This window comes from Mytilus edulis, chromosome 12, assembly GCF_963676685.1.
Source record: "Mytilus edulis chromosome 12, xbMytEdul2.2, whole genome shotgun sequence".
NCBI lineage: Eukaryota > Metazoa > Mollusca > Bivalvia > Mytilida > Mytilidae > Mytilus > Mytilus edulis.
The window spans coordinates 72,864,864-72,883,474 of NC_092355.1; the positions used below are offsets into that span (position 1 = coordinate 72,864,864).

General features: G+C 32.5%; 2 protein-coding genes across 2 annotated transcripts; one reads left to right on the plus strand and one right to left on the minus strand.

The window, feature by feature from the left end:
- Nucleotides 1-1,188: 1,188 nt before the first annotated feature.
- LOC139499101 (baculoviral IAP repeat-containing protein 3-like) lies at nt 1,189-12,385 on the minus strand. The gene is made up of 5 exons (XM_071287788.1): nt 12,063-12,385; nt 9,316-10,719; nt 4,462-4,831; nt 3,744-3,878; nt 1,189-2,290 (listed from the first exon to the last, which is right to left on the minus strand). The coding sequence occupies exons 2-5, from the start codon at nt 10,279-10,281 to the stop codon at nt 2,094-2,096; spliced, it is 1,668 nt and encodes a 555-aa protein (XP_071143889.1). The 5' UTR covers nt 10,282-10,719; nt 12,063-12,385; the 3' UTR covers nt 1,189-2,093.
- A 2,905-nt stretch (nt 12,386-15,290) lies between these two features.
- On the plus strand, nt 15,291-18,242 carry LOC139498072 (uncharacterized). The gene is made up of 2 exons (XM_071286392.1): nt 15,291-15,353; nt 16,439-18,242. Exon 2 carries the CDS (start codon nt 16,441-16,443, stop codon nt 18,097-18,099), a length of 1,659 nt encoding a protein of 552 aa, XP_071142493.1. The 5' UTR covers nt 15,291-15,353; nt 16,439-16,440; the 3' UTR covers nt 18,100-18,242.
- The last annotated feature ends 369 nt before the right edge of the window (nt 18,243-18,611 follow it).

Below are 18,611 nucleotides of genomic sequence, written 5' to 3' on the forward strand. Positions count from 1 at the left end.
CAGGCCTTTTGTTTTTCAAATAATTAATATTTCCAATAATTGATAAGTTCCAGTCGACGGGTTCAAACAGAAAGATTTTGAAAGCAGAGAAAACTGTACATCTTATAATCGGCATGGCTTTATCAGATGACAATACCAATACTGAAAAATACTAAAATAAGGCTTACACGTAGTTATATACTTTAATTCAGTCACGAATCCGCGATATCACGGGTGTGTTCTATTAGAAATGGAAGATTGGTTTAAAACAAAAATTTACGACCAAAGAGATGATTTCAGCTTCCTAATTCTTAACTTTTCTATGTAGCAACAATCCAGCGGCGCCTGCATACGGAGTATTTATCTCCTAAATGCAACTATATTCCCGGATTTGTATTTCCTATCATGATTTCTTTCATAGAGGATTGCTGCTCACAAGGAACCTTTTAAATCCTGAGTTCCAAATGGTGAAGTTGAAATCATTCCTTTGTACCTTTTACAGACGCCATCACTAATTGGTTGACCGTTATGGAATAACCATTTCACAGACGTAATCGGATTTGTTTCATTAGTTTGTAACTACAATCCCCTTCCATTTCATGAATTGAACTTACCGATATTAGACGAGATTCTGAGATCGCCACCTGTTTTTTGGATGGGTTCGTGTTGCTTAGCCTTTATTATTCTATGTTGTATTTTGTGTACTATTATTTTTCTGTTTGTTTGTTTCCCTGTTAGCCATAGCTTTGTCAGATTATTGTCGATCTATGAGTTTGACTAACCCTCTGATAACTCTCGTGCCTATTTTCCAAACTGGAATTATTCATTGAGAGAACATCATTTAAATGACGGAACCTTAAATCAGTAGATATTGCTTGCTTTTCATTCTTCCTGAAAATCTGTATGACATGTATAAATATACGAATATGTGGTATGACTGCCAGTTAGACAACTCTCCATCCAAGTTACATTTTGTAGAAGAAAAACCATTATATACCATAGTCTTCAACACGAAGCACTGGCTTACACCAAACAGCAATTTGTAAAGGGCAAAAAAGTATAAAACCATTCAAACGGGAAAATCAACGGTCTAATCTATATATATAAAAAAGAAAAAAAGGAGAAACAAGAAACACTTAATGACCACATCAACAAACGACAAACTACTGAACATGAGCTTCTTGGCTTAGAACAAGTGCAAACAAATACTGTGATATTAAACATTTTAATAGGTACAAACCCTCGCCCTTACCCGAAACAAACGTATATAGAAAGACACACCATAAACTATCAATTGAAATAGATTAACTCAATAAAAGAACATATTGTCACAAGTGAACATACACTGAATGAAAAAATGTATCTCTAATAAAAAATACAAAATACAAAATCAATAAAATAAAATAAGGGGTGAATATATAAAAACAACAGAAGTAAAAAAAAATAACAATCTGCTAATAGATTCGTGCATGAGAGAGACATACATATATCAAATGTTTTGTGTTTATTTTTAGTGGTGAAATGTCAAGGCATCTAGGCACTATCTACCAGACTGATGACAGCACAATGGAGCACTTTTTTTTGTTTGAGGAACCAGGTGTAATAGGTGTAAATAAGTCAAATATTTACATCTTAAATCTCTTTAACAAACGAAAACATTTAAATTATGGTTTACTAACAAAACCCTTTAATGAAATAAAAGAAACAAGGCAAACCCAATTATGTACAATCAGAGCAGTCATTGCGACGGTGGAAGCAGAATGACTATTAGTCCTCAGTCGCTGTAACAAAATACTAGTCTTTCCTAGATTTAGATAAATGCAAATTGTCTGAGCGAAAGTCTTTTTTAAAAGATATGTTCTATGTTACCGTAAGCTGATCATCTAATGACTATTTCCTTCTTCTTGTTCATTTCATCGTTGAATAATTCATACGGTGAGTATCCCCCCTAAAATAGGGTGGAAGCGATGACTATACATTGTACGTATAAACGGGTGCAAATATCTGTCCAAGTTCATTGTGCAATTACATCGACTAATTGAAACTTTCGACGTGATATTCGATACGTTTTCAATCTAACGATAACTTTAATTGTAAAAATCTTTCATATCGCCTCATGCTAGGAATGTCTTCACTGTACCTTTAACATACATTTTACATACAGGACATTTACGCATTGCCGGAGCACAATCTTTGCAACATACGATATGTCCGCATGGTAAGAAAGCGACAGTAGAGTCAAACTCTCTACAAACTTTACACTGTCTTTGTTCTTGTAGCTGCCTATTTTCTTCCAAAATCAAATGAGTGTCTGAAAAAATCAATAGGAATAGAATCAATTAAGTAGTGAGAATATAAAATAAAGTTCCAAAATTCAAAATGTCCATCAATCTTCATACTCATTTTCATTTTCTGAATTATGTCACGATTTGAAAGAACCATATCTGGTTAGTTGCGATTATATTTGATACAAATTTTTGCGTTATCAGTGAAATTAAATCATTTATATAACCAAGTGTGAAATCAAATTAAACTACTAATTTATAGTTTTTTTAAAATTCTTTCGGTAGTATGCACATGGGAAATGTTGTTTTCGATTATTGTCTGTGTTTGAAATGGATAGCAACGTTCGATATTTGCAGTGTTTAGTCTTTAGATAACAAAAGTAGTCCTAATCTGTACCGATACCGTGCCTAATATTCTCTGATTATGCTATTTATCTTACTGTGAACTATGATACCGGGTGGTGTATGCAGAGCAGATAATGTAAATCCTGTCGACGCAACATGTGTCGCTTCTTTTTTAGGTTCATGCAATTTCCGGATTTGGTTTTTTACCTTGATATTCGTGATTTGTATTCTTTGGTTTTCTATGTTGTGTCATGTGTACTATTGTTTGTCTGTTTGTCTTTTTCATTTTTAGCCATGGAGTTGTCAGTTTGTTTTAGATTTGTGAGTTTGACTGTCACTTTCTTATCATTCGTCCCTCTTTTTGGACCTTTTTTTATTATAGCTCTTCATCTTTTATTTAAGCTTTGGATTTCAAATATTTTTGGCCGCGAGCATCACTGAAGAGACATGTATTGTCGAGATGCGCATCTGCTGCAAGAAAATTGTTACCGTTAATTTTATTACTACCACTGGGTCGATGCCTCTGCTGGTGGACAATTAGTCCCCGAGGGTATCACCAGCCCAATAGCCAATACTTCGATACTGGCATGAAAATACGGATATTTTATGTTATTAAAATTTGCTGTTACAAAATATTAGAAATAATTATAAATTAAGGAATGTATCTCCCTCATGCAAAGCTCTGATTCCTTTCACGGATTTGGCTATACTTTTTGGACCTTTTGAATTATAGCTCTTCATCTTTTATTTAAGCTTTGGATTTCAAATATATTTGCCACGAGCATCACTGAAGAGACATGTATTGTCGAAATGCGCATCTGGTGCAAGAAAATTGGTTCCGTTAATTTTTTTACATCGGAAAAATTCTGTTTGTCTAATGATGATAATTAATTCTGTATTAAAGTACAAATTACACCCATAAGAGGGCTCAAGGAATGATAATTATCAATACAAAAGAGCACAGTTGTTTGTCAAAGGAATTCTGATTATGAGGTGATAAATGTGTTAAAAATGTAATAAAATATTATTTCAGTAAAGCAATCAAGCATAAAGTTTATCATGGGTTATTAGCAATAATCACTTGTTGTTGATGGTTGTACTACGTTTATTGCTTGAATATTTTTACACTCTTACCATCAAAAGAATCGCCACCTATGCCTTCTGTTGTGATAGTTTCTGACACATTCAAAACTTCTGTTGTTTGGTTGTTGTCCTCTCTGAGGAGAACATTCATTATATCTGTTGCTGAAATATCTGAGAATCCTTCAACTGGAAAATGATATTGAACATTTGATAAAAGAACTTTAACAAACTGATTTTTTTTATCAATAACCTTAATATCAAATACATTTAATTAAATTATGTTTTTGATTAAAAAAATTAAGTTCATTTATTTTAATGAATCAAAACACAAACAATGCCCATTCAAGTCCGCAAAATATATGATAAACCATTATTGGTGATCTTTAACTCGAGTCAGAGTAACAAGGCGGAATTTGTGATGTTAGTAATTGTTCTTCTGGAAAACAAAACACTAATACATGGCATTTAATCATACCATTCAATAAACTCATCATAGATACCAGGACTAAATTTAGTATATACGCCAGTTCGTCTACAACAGACTCGTCAGTGAAGCTCGAATTCTAAAACGTTAAAAAGGCCAAATAAAGTACGAAGTTGAAGAGCATTGAGGACCATAATTCCTAAAAGTTTTGCCAAATACAGCTAAGGTAACCTGAAGTAGAAACGCCTTAGTATTTCAAAAATTTCTAAAATTTGTAAACAGTAAATTTGAAATTTTCATAGTTATTCAAATACTTTGATTCCTTACATTTCAATCATCATTTACCTGAGTTGAGTCTCTGAATTTTATTTACAGCATCCATTACTTGTTGGCTGGTAAATCCCATCTCTATAACAGTTCTAGCTGCTATAGTTTGCAATATTCTTCGCTCTGTGTGTTCCATGTTTGTTGTGGAAACAGAATTACAAGTAATATTCACCCTAGATGTGACAGTGGTACTATCATCAGTAACTGCTTGTATGCCCAATGATGAATTTGATTGTTCTAGTACTTGGTAATTTGGTGTGCACATATTACTCTTGTCCAAACCGGCCACAGAAGTGGAAGCCATGATTGTATTCCTATTAGATGTGACAGTTCGATCTTCTTTGTGGTTTTTAGGACTGTAGGTGCTGTTTTCGTTATCTTTTTGATCCTAAAAAGCCATAAAATAGTTATAAAATGTACAAAAAGTGTACGCCAGGCGCGCGTTTCGTCTACATAGGACTAATCAGTGACGCTCACATCAAAATATTTTGTAAGATCAAAGTTGAAGAGCATTGCGGGTCCCAAATTTCCAAAACGTTGTGCCAAATACCGTCTAGGTAATCTATGTCTGGGAATAACAAAACCAATAAAACCAGTTTTGTATAAGATATATACAGTTTATAAAATGATTTGAATTAATGCGCTAAAAATGAAAATTGAACTATATGAAAATATGCATGAAGATATAGGCAAGTAACATTTTCATAAAAAACGCTTAGTTAGTGACTTTAATGCACCCACCTAACACACAGCTGAATTTTGTTTATGTTATAGTATATACCTGAACTTCATTGTTTGGTTTGTCGTAAAAAAATTGTACGGTGCATTTTTTGTAAAAATTAAATTAAAATCGAAAAATAATTCCAAATTGAAAATGACCAACAGTTTTGAAGTGTGAAAAATTAACATGTAGCTTCATTTTCTGTTGTCACAATGCAAAAATACTGTTCGTTAAACATGTCACTATATAAAAAATACTTTTTAAAAATATCAGAAGTAATTTTTGCGAAAAAAAAATTATTCTTGTAACATTTTTGGATCTTTTTTTTTATAAAAATGATGCCAATTTTCATATTTTTTTCATCTCTAAGATAATTTTGGTTTAAAACCCAAATTAAGGATGTTCGTATTATTCAAAAGTTCATTACTTGTTTAATATATATCTTTATCACTGTATTATTTTGATTTTTTACAATTTTACACACTCCTTCTTTTCAATCAAATTTCCAAAATCGCTTTTTATGTTAATTTCCCTCAAGTTATCGCTACTGATCCCCTACGGATCCATAGAGGGTTAGTAAAATTCATAGGGTAGGAAGCCGGATTTTCTTCACCCTCTATGGATCCATCGGGTGTCAGTTGTTATTCGTACAACAAATTTATAGCACGCTGGACTTTTTCTGCTTCGTTTTGATAAAAACTAAACAATGAAACACAACAAAATCAATAGGTGACGTCACCATTAACGCGTCATGAACCCCCTATGAAATTTACTAACCCCCTACGGTCTCATAGGGGGTCACTGCGTCAGGATTTAATAAATTTGTTTTTGCGAAGGAAAAATATATGCATTAGGGAACTTGTGCATGTACTGATATCATTGTAACCCTATATGTTACACAGAATTATGTCAGTAACAGCGAAATATCAGGTATTGTTCCAGTAAAGCAAAAATTTCACAGGCTCAGTTTTTAAATATAAATTGCGGCTCTCTTATATTGTTAAAAATCACAAAATTGAAAATTTAATATTTATTATGAATTAGATTTCTTTCGTTTCTTTTCAAGAAATAGATTATTCAAAATAACTCCTCCAGAATGACAAAAAAAACTATATTTAAGTTTAGGTCAACTAAACCCGCAAATTGATATTAGTTGATAAATATCTATATATATCTAAACTTTGAAAACTGGTAGGAAATTAATCCTTGCATTTTTAACTGCAAACCTTTCGACTGCACAAATGTGAGTGAAAATAGATGCAGTCGATATAAAAAAAAATACGTTATGAAATTAAAGTGTTTGTAAAGTATAAAATCCCAAATGTCAAATAAGATATCACTATCATCATTATTATATCACCTAACTTTAGCTTGTAATCACGGCATTCTAATTTTGAATTTGGGTCAGTTTCACAACAAATCTTACGACTTAAGCTGGTCAGAAGTCATGAATAGTTCAGATTACTAACAATTAATCTTGTCTTAAAGTTTTTTTGTGAAACCGACTTCTGTATCAGAAGTTTGATTAACCTCATTTTGCAGCTATATATGTCGCGGGCAGGATTCCATTATGATTGAATATCACAATATCACAGTGACCTAATTTTAGTTTATGGCCAACGTCTATTATATGATGCATATGCATACATGTACTTAGTTTGGAAAACCCAGGTTCAACGGTTCAAGAGATATCGACCGGACACCAACCAGACAAGCACGAAGCAAACGATGTTTAAAAAGTTGACGACTCAAATGTCAATGTCAATGTCAAAATGAACTGATTTAATTTATGAAGAGCCACGTGCCATCCCATAATATATCTCTGAACTAAGTGTGTTTTACAGCAGTTCTATAGTTAAAAGCAATGCATGTTATACTCGAAATTATTGGTTTTTGGATGAACTGTATATCTGTATACATGTATAACATTTCATTTTGTTCATTTTTATTTCCTTTGGTTACATCTTCTGACATCAGACTCGGACTTCTCTTGAGTTGAATTTTAAATGTACGTATTGTTATGCGTTTACTTTTCTACATTGCCTAGAGGTATAGGGAGGGTTAAGATCTCATAAACATGTTTAACCCCGCCGCATTTTTGCGCCTGTCCAAAGTCAGGAGCCTCTGGTCTTTGTTAGTCTTGTATTATTTTAATTTTAATTTTAGTTTTTGTGTACAATTCGGAAATTAGTATGGTTTTCATTATCACTGAACTAGTGTATATTTGTTTAGAGGCCATCTGAAGGACGCCTCATGGTGCGGGAATTTCTCGTTACATTGTAGACTTGTTGGTGACCTTCTGCTGGTTTTTTTTATGTGGTCTTTTTGATACATCCCCACTTCCATTCTCAATTTTATAAGTTACCTGATTTAAATCGACACGGGCCGCAAACAAGTAAGGACTGACAGACGGACAGACTTAAAATGTGATTCATATATTCTCTTTAACTTTACTTGTGGTTGTATTAAACATCTTAGATAGTGATTTCCGATCTTGACACGGCTTGTAGGCTGTTTACAAACCGGAGACTATTGTCACTGTTGATGTGACAAAGACGTATATTTTTTACTCTTTTTATTGCGTTGTTTTCTCTCCCTTTTACTATTTTTTACTTTTTTTATTATTTTATTTTGCATGGCACACGATCAATTATAGTTAACACATTAAAGGTCAAATATTTGTTATTACACGTCATTTTTGTAGAAAGTATTGTTTTATCTATAGCAGATTGAAAACGTCAAAATGTCTTCAATTTTCGCCAAATCATGAAAGATTCAGAGATACGATAGCATAGTATCGTGTGAAGTAAAATTTGAATTAACTATATTTCAAGCTGCTTTAATGAAGACAATGATACTACAAAAGTGTTATTCTTTCATTTTTTACGAATGGCCTTTGATCCCAATTTTTAAAAATGCATCATATTTCACCTTTACGACCGGGAAAAATGGAATCTATACATGTTTTCCTTTCAAATGATATATAATATAGCTGTGTGTTAGATAGGTGCATTACAATTATGTTTAAGGTCTGAATGTCACTAGCCTAATAACATTAATAAATATAGTGATTAATATGACTGTTTAGGGCAGAAGGTAATTCATTTACGCAAATTTGCAAACAAGCTTGTTTATTTAGTCAATTCAAATATGTAATAAAAAATGAAAATACATGTGCTACTTTAAGAAATAAATTTTGTCGATTTTGAGACATTTATTCAAAATTTGTTTTATTTAAATTTTTTCCTTTTCTACCCTTTGGATGGATACACCTACATGTAATTATAAAAACAAGTCGTTTTTTTTTGTAAAAACATTTTGGAAATTTTTCAAATTTAAGTATGCTCTAAATATGTATAACAATTCTTTAAAAATAGTTGTATTTCATAAAAGCTTCGTGATGTTAGAAAAATATTGTCATTTTCTGCTGTAATGTAATTTATCTAATTAAAAAAAAATGGTACAAATTATCTTCAAACGTTACCTGAGATCACCCCTAGTTTTTGATGGGTTCGTGTTGCTTATTCTTTAGTTTTCGATGATGTGTCTTGTGTACTATTGTTTGTCTGTTTGTCTTTAAATTTTTTAGCCATGATGTTGTCAGTTTATTTTCGATTTATGAGTTTGAATGTCTCTCTGGTATCTTTCGTCCCTCTTTTATCAAACCTAATGTCATTTAAAATGAGGGGTCCATTACATGAAATTAAATAGACTGTGTTATACAAATCAGTTGAAAAAATGCCCTTTTTACCAATACAGAAAATATTAGCAAAGGAAACGTATTAAAAACTTGGCTAGTATATTTTAAATATACAGTCAGAAAGCGACAAGGTATTGGGATAACTATCATAACAGTACCAAAAAATATGTTAAAAATCTTAAAATTAAACGGTAGCAAAACCTGTTGCACAGAACAGGTGGATTAAGCAAATCATATTTTTGTTAAAACAATATGTTATTTTATAAAAATCATGAAGTTGGGTCAGTTTGAAAAACTTTTTGAAAGATATAAAACAATATGCGCTCAATGTGAAAACCCTCACAAAATCACTCAATTATTCATATGCACAATTTATAAAAGACTTCTTTTCATTTGAAACAGACATTGTCTTTGTGTGCACATTAAATATAACATTTCAAAATAAGAATACCATGTAATGCTTTTTCAAAACAGCTTGTATGAAGTTCTCTCCCTTGTTTTGTTTCAGGAAGCCACATTGCGGGAACCAGCGAGCATGCTCAACTAATGGGTCATCACCTGCATCCCAGTTTCTGAGTCCTCCGCCACAGTGGAAGCATCTAGTGTAGTCATGGTACCCAGCAAACAGAAAACCAGCTAATGCCATCTCACGTGGTGTTTGGTTTAAATATCTCGGCCATCCTTCAAATGAACTTATTCGCACTTGAAGGGGAGCATAGCTTACGTATCTTGGAATTTGGTTTTGAATACCAATATCCCGCTGATTATTACTAGAACCTTTTTCATAATTGCACGCTGTAGAATTATTCGTTTTACCAATATTATGTGAATTGTTTTTACAGTTACTGGTGGGATTTTTATCACTATAAGCATTACTAGTATTGCTTTGGGACCATTGAGGCGAAACGATAGTAGGTTGATCTTCCACAATATCATGATGGTGAAAATGTCTATCGGAGGACGTAATATCACCTATATCAGTATGTTTCTGTTCGCTGGTTAAAACGTTTGATAAACAATTATTTTCATTTGAGTGCAACGTATCATGGACTGATGATAGAACATTGAGATTAAATGGTTGTACTTCCAATCGCTCCCGTCTTCTTACATTTTGCAATTTCTCACCAATAGTGTCCTGCCTGTTACTATTCACAACGAGGTCACATGAAGGAGATATTTGTCTATGAATATGCATAGGATCATCACCGGAAATCCAATCACGGTACATAACTTCACATACAAAACATTTAGTCTCAGTAGAATTCCCCGTAGAATAAAATCCAGCTCCGGCAAGACGAACCATACTTATGTTTATATTTCGCGGAAAATTACGTAGTGAAAATAGTCGTAGCATTTCAGTTGACATCGAGTCATTAGTTCTTCTACCGTTTGCAATGCAATCAAAGTACGTATCCATGTTATTAAGCCTTATCAATAGAGAGGTACAGAATCTCAAAAGATCACCAAACGCATCAGTTTTCCCTGTAATGTTTTGTTTGTCCAAATGCTTTGATGTCTCTCTTCAGTTGATATGATAATAATTCTAACATAAAAACAGAAGTACAAGCATTGATTACAAATCGTACAAGAGCTATCTTTTTTTTTTAAATTATCTGTTTAAAAACAGAAACTTCTGGCTATCTACTCGGTTCATGTTTGTAAATTTATATTTCTTTGTTTATAGCACAAAACTCAGTCAAAGTCCTGTGACGAGGTTTTTTATTGTGTGTATTTTAAGATAATTTACATGTCTACACTGTTAATCTCTTTGATAAACACTGCGCAGAAGATTTACTATAACAATGTCTGTAAACGCTATACCTGCAGCAGCCTTCCATGACGGCTTCGATGATTGCTGTAAAGAAAAAGACTGAAATTATTTGAAATATAATCAGAACATATGTGAGCCAATGATTCGTGTTGAAGACCGTACCTCGACCTATAATGGTTTAATTTTATCAATCATGACTTGGATGGAGATTTTTGTAATTGGCATTCATACCACATCTTCCTCTATCTATATATATTTTTTTTTAATGTAATTGTGGAGTTAACGACTGTAATGAACAAGATTTATATTCCCTCACTCTAAATAAAAGTCGTCATTAAAGTTAGATGGAATTTGAATTCGTATAGCAAATAAGTGTTTATTATACAAAAGATATGTCAGTGACTCTCAAATAAAAGCAATATGAAGGCCAACATGATTTCGTAGCATTAAAAAACACATTTAAGAAGACAAGAGGTCTGGCGATTAGTGAATAATTAATCTTAGTTTAAAGTCACTGATAAATAACTAACAAAAAGTAAAATCACAAAAATACTGAACTTAGAGGAAGATCAATTGGGAAAGTCCATAATCACATGGCAAAATCAAATAACAAAACGCATCAAAAACGAATGGACAAAAACTGTAATAACCATGTTTATTCAACCTAATTAATTAATCTGTTTTAAAAATCATTAGGACTATAAAAAGATATTGCATCAACAGTTTTTAAAAGCAGGACCTTGTCAAATACAAAATTTAAGTTTCTACAGGATTTTAAACTGTGATTCTAATGTATCTTTGGTGAATCAATGGTTTTGAATGTTTTGAGCGTATAGTTAACAATCACCCTGTCTGTAACTAAGGAAGCCGACTTCATGAATTCTGCATCTAGAAATCTACTTTTATAAAATTTTACTACATTTTGAGGCGAAGAAGAAGCCAGAAAATGCCTTGTGTTTACGTTTGCCGCCGGAAACATACCCTTGGTGTCACTTAGTGTAGGCGCAAAATATGATAAAATCATTTCACTGAATTTTTGTTTAATGAAAATTTTCCAATGCAGTTATGTATGAGATTATTGTTTTGTATATGAAGGTCTGTGGACATCCATCACTAGACTAACTGTCGTGTATATCCGTTAACCTTTCTCGCCAAGTAAACTCAATGTGCAACATTTAAACTACCGATGGACGTTTACAAAGTTTCAAATATAATACAGTTTATCTCTTAAGTGTGCATCACTTTACAGTAACACATGTTTGTTTATGATTTATCTGATTAGATACAACATAAATCATACTATAGAAAAAGAAAATTTTTAAGATTAAAGGGTGTGCAAAAGAGACGAAAAATATCTGAAATACAAATAACATTTATGAATAAGTGTATCCAAAGGAACAAACTTATTGTTATAAGGTAAAAATTACCTGGATATATCCCACACACGCATTTCCCAAATTAAGAAAATAATCCATTGGCACAGTATGCAAAGATATCCGCAACACTGATAATACGCCATCGAAATTAAAAACCATTACGATATATCGAAAGCGCGCATTAATCTTAACATGCTAGCAAATGCTTTTAAGATTCACGTTCAACCACTATCCACATCTTTTATTAGGTTGTTGTCTGTATATCACATGCATAAGTAGATACAATCTGGAAATTTCCAATACTACATTTAAAAAAAGACATTATTTAGATTATTTTAACTCTACATTCATTCAATAGTAAAGTATCTAAAAATAACCTAGGGATTTACCTATTTACTTCTTGTTGAAAATTTTCAAATCAATCAAGTTCAATGATTGTTATTGTGTATAATAGATAAACGGACAGCCGTTTATCACATTTGATATCAATCATTTAGTTTTGAGATCATTGTACTAATATGTATTAAATGCCTGGGTTTTTTTTCATTTTACTTTAGTTTATGTTTTGATCGTAAACTATAATTGTTGTTGTTGATGCAAGAAAATAATGTGCACTAGACCTTAAACTTTCTATCTGAAACATATCATGCATATATATAGAAAAAAGGTGAATTATAAATATAATTGTAAAGTGGGTAAAAATTATTTTTTTGGTAACAAAATGCAACGGGATATGTGTTACTGTCGATATCTTTAATAAACATCATCGGATGAAAAACCAAATGACAAGGGATTTAAATACAAAATGTTTTGCATTGATCTTTCAATTCTCAATTTTATCTTATATTTTATTTAACATTTTTAATTAGTTTAGCTTTTATAAAAGTTCACATGATAAACATTTATTGATTAGATGAAGTATCGACCTCTTTCACGTGATTATTTCGTCATGTGACAGTTTAATCTTTAAAGTTTACAACATTCCATAAAATTAATTTAACTATTTTTACAGTATGATGTCATCAACAAAATAACAAAAATTTCAAGATAAATTTCAATAGGGAAAGCCCATAAAAACTTTTAAAATTAAACGTTATCAACCATAAAAATCTGAACGAATTGACAACAACTGTTTTAGTCCTGACTTGTTACGGGCATTTAAAAAAAATAAAACTAGCTACTCCTACCACTTGTATGACTGTTGTTTATATTTCCGTTGTATTCACAAAATGGGATAAGAAACCCAAGAAACATAATAGAGAAATGTGATAATAATTAAGATTCAGCCACAAAAACTGTGTAATGATGCATCACAGACAAACTACACACCTGACAAAAAAATCAAACAAAGATGATAAAATCAAAGTTGCTTTTAGGTTAGCCAATGGTTATAATAAGACCAATCACCAATGATCTACAAAATCGACCGACCAGCAAATCTTTAATAGACGATACCACTTCGATAAGTAAAACATATAAAAAAACATTTTATGCAACTCTGTTAATTTGGAGTAAGCAGTTACGAATTGAGTTTGAAAAGAGGGACAGTAAAACTCATTAATCGAAAATAAACTGACAACGCCATGGCTTAAAACAAAAACGACAGACAAACAATAGTACCCATGACACAACATAAAAAATTGGAGAATAAGCAACACGAACCCCACCAAAAACTAAGGGTGATCTCAGATGCTCCGGACGGGTAGGCAGATCCTGCACCACATGTAGCACCCGTCGTGTTGCTTATGTGATAACAAATCCGGTAAACAGTCTAATTCGGTAGGTCACAGAAACTACGACTCACTTGGGTAAAAAGGAGCTAAGGTTCCTTTTGTTCATCAAGTTTTCATATATTCAGGTATTTTAATTTTAATACAGTTACCTTTCAATTGTTCAGGATGAGCATTCTGATGAAGGCTTATCATTGAAAGTACTTCAGAAGTTTTTTGCATACTGGTTCGCCGAAACCCGTCCAACATTGCAAACAAGAAGCTCAACTGACTATAGTTAGTAGCATCACCGATGAAAGATATATATTTCTGTATTCACTAGAGATAGAACTATAAACTCATAAGCGGAAGGTCAATTCTTAATGACTAATATATGCATGTTTCATCTAATCAACAATCTGTCTGAATGTAACAATCGAGAACACAACTGGTGACATTGAAGATTCGGCGACTTTACTTGTATCGCAAGTATATGACCGCGTAAATATTTCGATAGTAAGTTTATGAAATAATACTGTTTGTCATCGATTCTAGTTTAAAGTCGTCTATCTGTGTTAGTTATTTTTGGGGCCCTTTATAGCTTGCTGTTTGGTGAGCCAAGTCTCCGTGTTAAATGCCGTACCTTGACCTCAGCTATAATGGTTTACTTTTATAAATTGTTACTTGGATGTAGAGTTGTCTCATTGGCACTCATACCACATCTTCCTATATCTAGTGAGAATATCAGGGAAACATTGACATAAAAACCGTTCATTTAACATGTTTATTATATTCTAAGAGAGGCAAAAGATTAATTGGATAAAAACTCCTAAGTCAAAACAGAAATGACAATACCATCGAAACAAAAGACAAAGAACAGTCTACAAAACACAACAAAGAAAACTTATGAATGAGCCAAACGAACTACACCAAAAACTGGGAGTGATATTGTGTGCTATAGATGTTGCAACCGTCGTGTTGCGTAGATGCCTAATCAATGGACTAATAAAGCTGATCGACCTTTTGAGAGTAACACAACGGGTACCTATAATCCATCAGCATCTGTGTCAATATTGAGGAAACAATCAAGAAATGAAACAGAACTTCGGTGTCGGTGGTATCAACGGAGAAAAGAAAAAGACTGTTTTAAGAGTTATTGTTCATAACATGCATAATAAGTGCAACATTTTCCTTGACTTACAATCGAAAAATTATTTTGTTATATAATTTGGAGCCCCCCCCCCCCACCCCCCCCCCCCCCCCACCCCTTTTCCTCAAGAAATATTTTATTTTTATATTTTTAAGAAGCGTTAGTAAAAGCAGTATGTTGGGTGCTTTTAAATCATTAGAGAAGAAATCTATTCAAAAATGTCACTCGCCGATGCGGTTTCATAATGAATATTCTGTTCTCATAATAAATATTTAGTGCATTTACATTTGTTTGATGTTTGTTTTCAACGAATACAAATTTAAAATACACACACACACAGGTAGGCCTAAATGTTATCTATAGTCGACATGCACAAAACAACGATCACATGATCATTATTACCTGTAGGTACACATGCAATCACGGAAGGTAAATTGTATGACATTGTCCAACTTGTAATCGCAAATTCATGTATTATAACTGGTAAGTTCGTCAAATAAATCTTAGATACGTTTATTGGTCACCGTTGGCTGAATATTTTTCATTCCCTAAAATGTGTATCATTTACCAAAAGCTTACTAAAAAGAAAATCTAACATATACTTTATAATTGTATCTAAGAGTAAAAATCAATTGCATAAAGACAACTGTAATGGTTACCAAAACGTTGGACACTTTAAACCAGGTATTTGATATCTGAGAATCAGGAAATATATGCAATTGAGAATTCCTTGAAACATTTTTTTTTTCATATCATTCAAAATCATCAGCCAAACTGTGTACTACAAGAATCAACTGCCCTTCGTCTCCCATTTCATACCTAGATGTTATATATGTGGTGCTGTTGCTATACGTGTAGTTCTGATTTTAAATCATTTTTTCAGAGATAAGCCTTCAACGCTTAAATTCCTTAAATTGATGCAATTCAAATTACATTAGCTACAATTTGAAACAGCTACTACGAAATTCAAAAAGATAAAAATAAACGTGAACATGTGGTAATTTTAACAGATTTTTAGCATTCACTTTCTCAAATGTTAAAATTCTATACTGATATACTAGTATATGGAAGTACAATCAGCCCATACAACAGCACTATACGGTTATAAGTAAAGAGAAAGTAAATTAGTTTTTCCTAAATAAATAGAAAATTTGAAGTAAAGATTTTTTTACCAAAAAATAATTTGAAGGGCTTAAGTGATTTCTCGAAGATTCGAACATTTGCTGAAATGCATTATGAATCGAACACAAAATCACTTAAAAAATACCGAAATCCGAGGAAACTTCAAAACGGAATCAAATGCCAAAATCAAAAGCTCAAACATATCAAACAAATGGATTAAAGCTGTCCTTCTCGTGACTAGGCACAGACATTTTCTGATGTAGAAATGACAGTATATTCGATACAGTTACGAAATGATTTCTAATCCATAAACATGCATGGTCAAAAAATTAATGTTATGAGGCACAATACTAACTGTAATAGATTTATATGTACAGGTTATATATCTTTATACTTGTATAGTATTCAAGCTATATGTTATCATTATCAATTGATGTTATTTTCAGACATGGCTACCGTAACAAGTACAAACTGTACTGTGTGTGAGTCACAGTCCATTATAAACACAGCTGTGAAGTGGTGTTTCGAATGTGATGAAGCATTTTGTCCCGACTGCCTTAAGTACCATAGCAACGTTAAGTTAACAAAAAGTCATGCTGTTGTTGATGTAAGTGATTTAAAAGAGTTGCCTGAATTCGTACTGAAAATAAAACAGCATTGCGAAGATCATGGAGCGCTTTTCCAGAACTATTGCTTAAGTCATGAACGACCATGTTGTCGGATATGCATTAACTCGACTCATAAAAACTGTACAGATTTGCCAACTCTAGAAGATGTAACCAAAAATGCTCGTAATTCAATAGCATTAGAAGACATTAAAGAGCGTCTGCTAAATCTGAAAAAGTATTACGAGTGTCTTTGTCTGGAAAAACAGTCAAATGCCAAAGAAATACAGGCTCAGTCGATAACCATTATTGAGCATGTGAAGTCCACCCGACTTAAATTGAATCAGCATTTAGATCGTTTAGAAAGAGAAGTTCTTAAGAAGGTATCCGATCTGGAAACAAATGCACTACAAGATTTGGAGAGAATTTCTAGAGATTTAAAAGATAAGGAGGACATATTAGATGATTTAAACAAAAGCATCATAAAAATGCAAAATCATGCATCAGAACTACAGATTCTTCTCGGAACGAAGGCACTCGAATTTGAAATAAGTACACGGGAAAAAGAAATTGAAGGCTTGACAAAAGATAATTCGCTTAACGTGAGAAGCATTGATTTTAAAGAAAATATTAAACTTTCAGCTTTCACTACTGATGTTTTTTCATTCGGTGATACTGCAATGGAGATGAAACCATCAAAAAACAGTTACACGATGCCTAAAGAAAAACAGGCACAGATGTCAATCGAGGGAAGAAAGTTTGATGATATCAGACTCAAATTGATTAATGAATTTAACTTCAGGGTAGCTATGTATGGATGTGCAACTTTGAAAAATGATATTGTATGTTATACTGCTTATAACACAAAAACCGTGTATGTGAAAAATACCAATGGAGTTTTGTTACACTCGATTGTTCTCCCTGAATACCCATACGACGTCGTGTTTGTAAACGACCAAGCATTAGCTGTAACAGCTGAAGGTAAAATCCTAATCGTCAGCCTAAAAACAAGATCAGTTGCGAAAACTATTGAGGCTTCGCTTGATTGTCATGGAATATCCATTTCCGATAAGAATTTGATTTGCAATTCAGCGAAAGAAGGACTGCTCTCAATTAATCTTGATAATGACATTTTAACTAAGCTTGATATTGGAAGTAAAACAACTGATTCATATGTTGCAATGCATGATGGAAAAGTTTACTGCACCAATACTGCACGTCCTTCCATTCAATGCTACAATGTTGATAAAACACTTGCTTGGGAATTCATGGACAAATCGTTGATTCGACCACGCGGTATAGCTGTTGATAAAACTGGAGTCGTTTATGTCGGGAACGAGGGCGGTGGAAACATAATTGTGATCTCCCCTGATGGAGGAAATCACAAAGCAATAAAGATTGATAGCATTCCAAATCCGAGGACACTTAGTTTCAACAAAGCAAGGACACGTTTGCTTATTTGCAGTTTCAAAGGTGAAGCGGGTATTTTTGACTTTACGTGATCGGTTTTTTGAAAAAAATATCTTCATCAGTGCTGTTCAGATGGTACATTATCATGTAGAAATGTGATTTTCTAAACTGTCAAATATTGAAATATCATGCTTCGTTAGAATTTTGTGTGTGTTTGAATTATTATAAATAGTATTTCATCGATATTACTTTTAGTTACGTAATACACAACACGGAAAATTAACAAATACCATTGAAATATTATTGAATAAAGATTAACGTAACAATATTTAACTCTTTGCTATCTTTTTGTAAGATTTGTCGAATTTCTATAAGATGATTTTAATTAAAGGATACCTCAATGTCGATAGAAATTTTGTTAGGGATTGAAGACGAATGGATCAGCATACAAATTATTCATTTGATACCAAATTTGGATTTTGCGAAAACAAGTGAACCGAGAAATCATCACGTTATCATAGATTCTAGTTTTAACATCTTGAAGTAGTCCATCTATGTCAATATAGATGAAAAGATTCAGACATGACAGGACTTGCTTATTTTT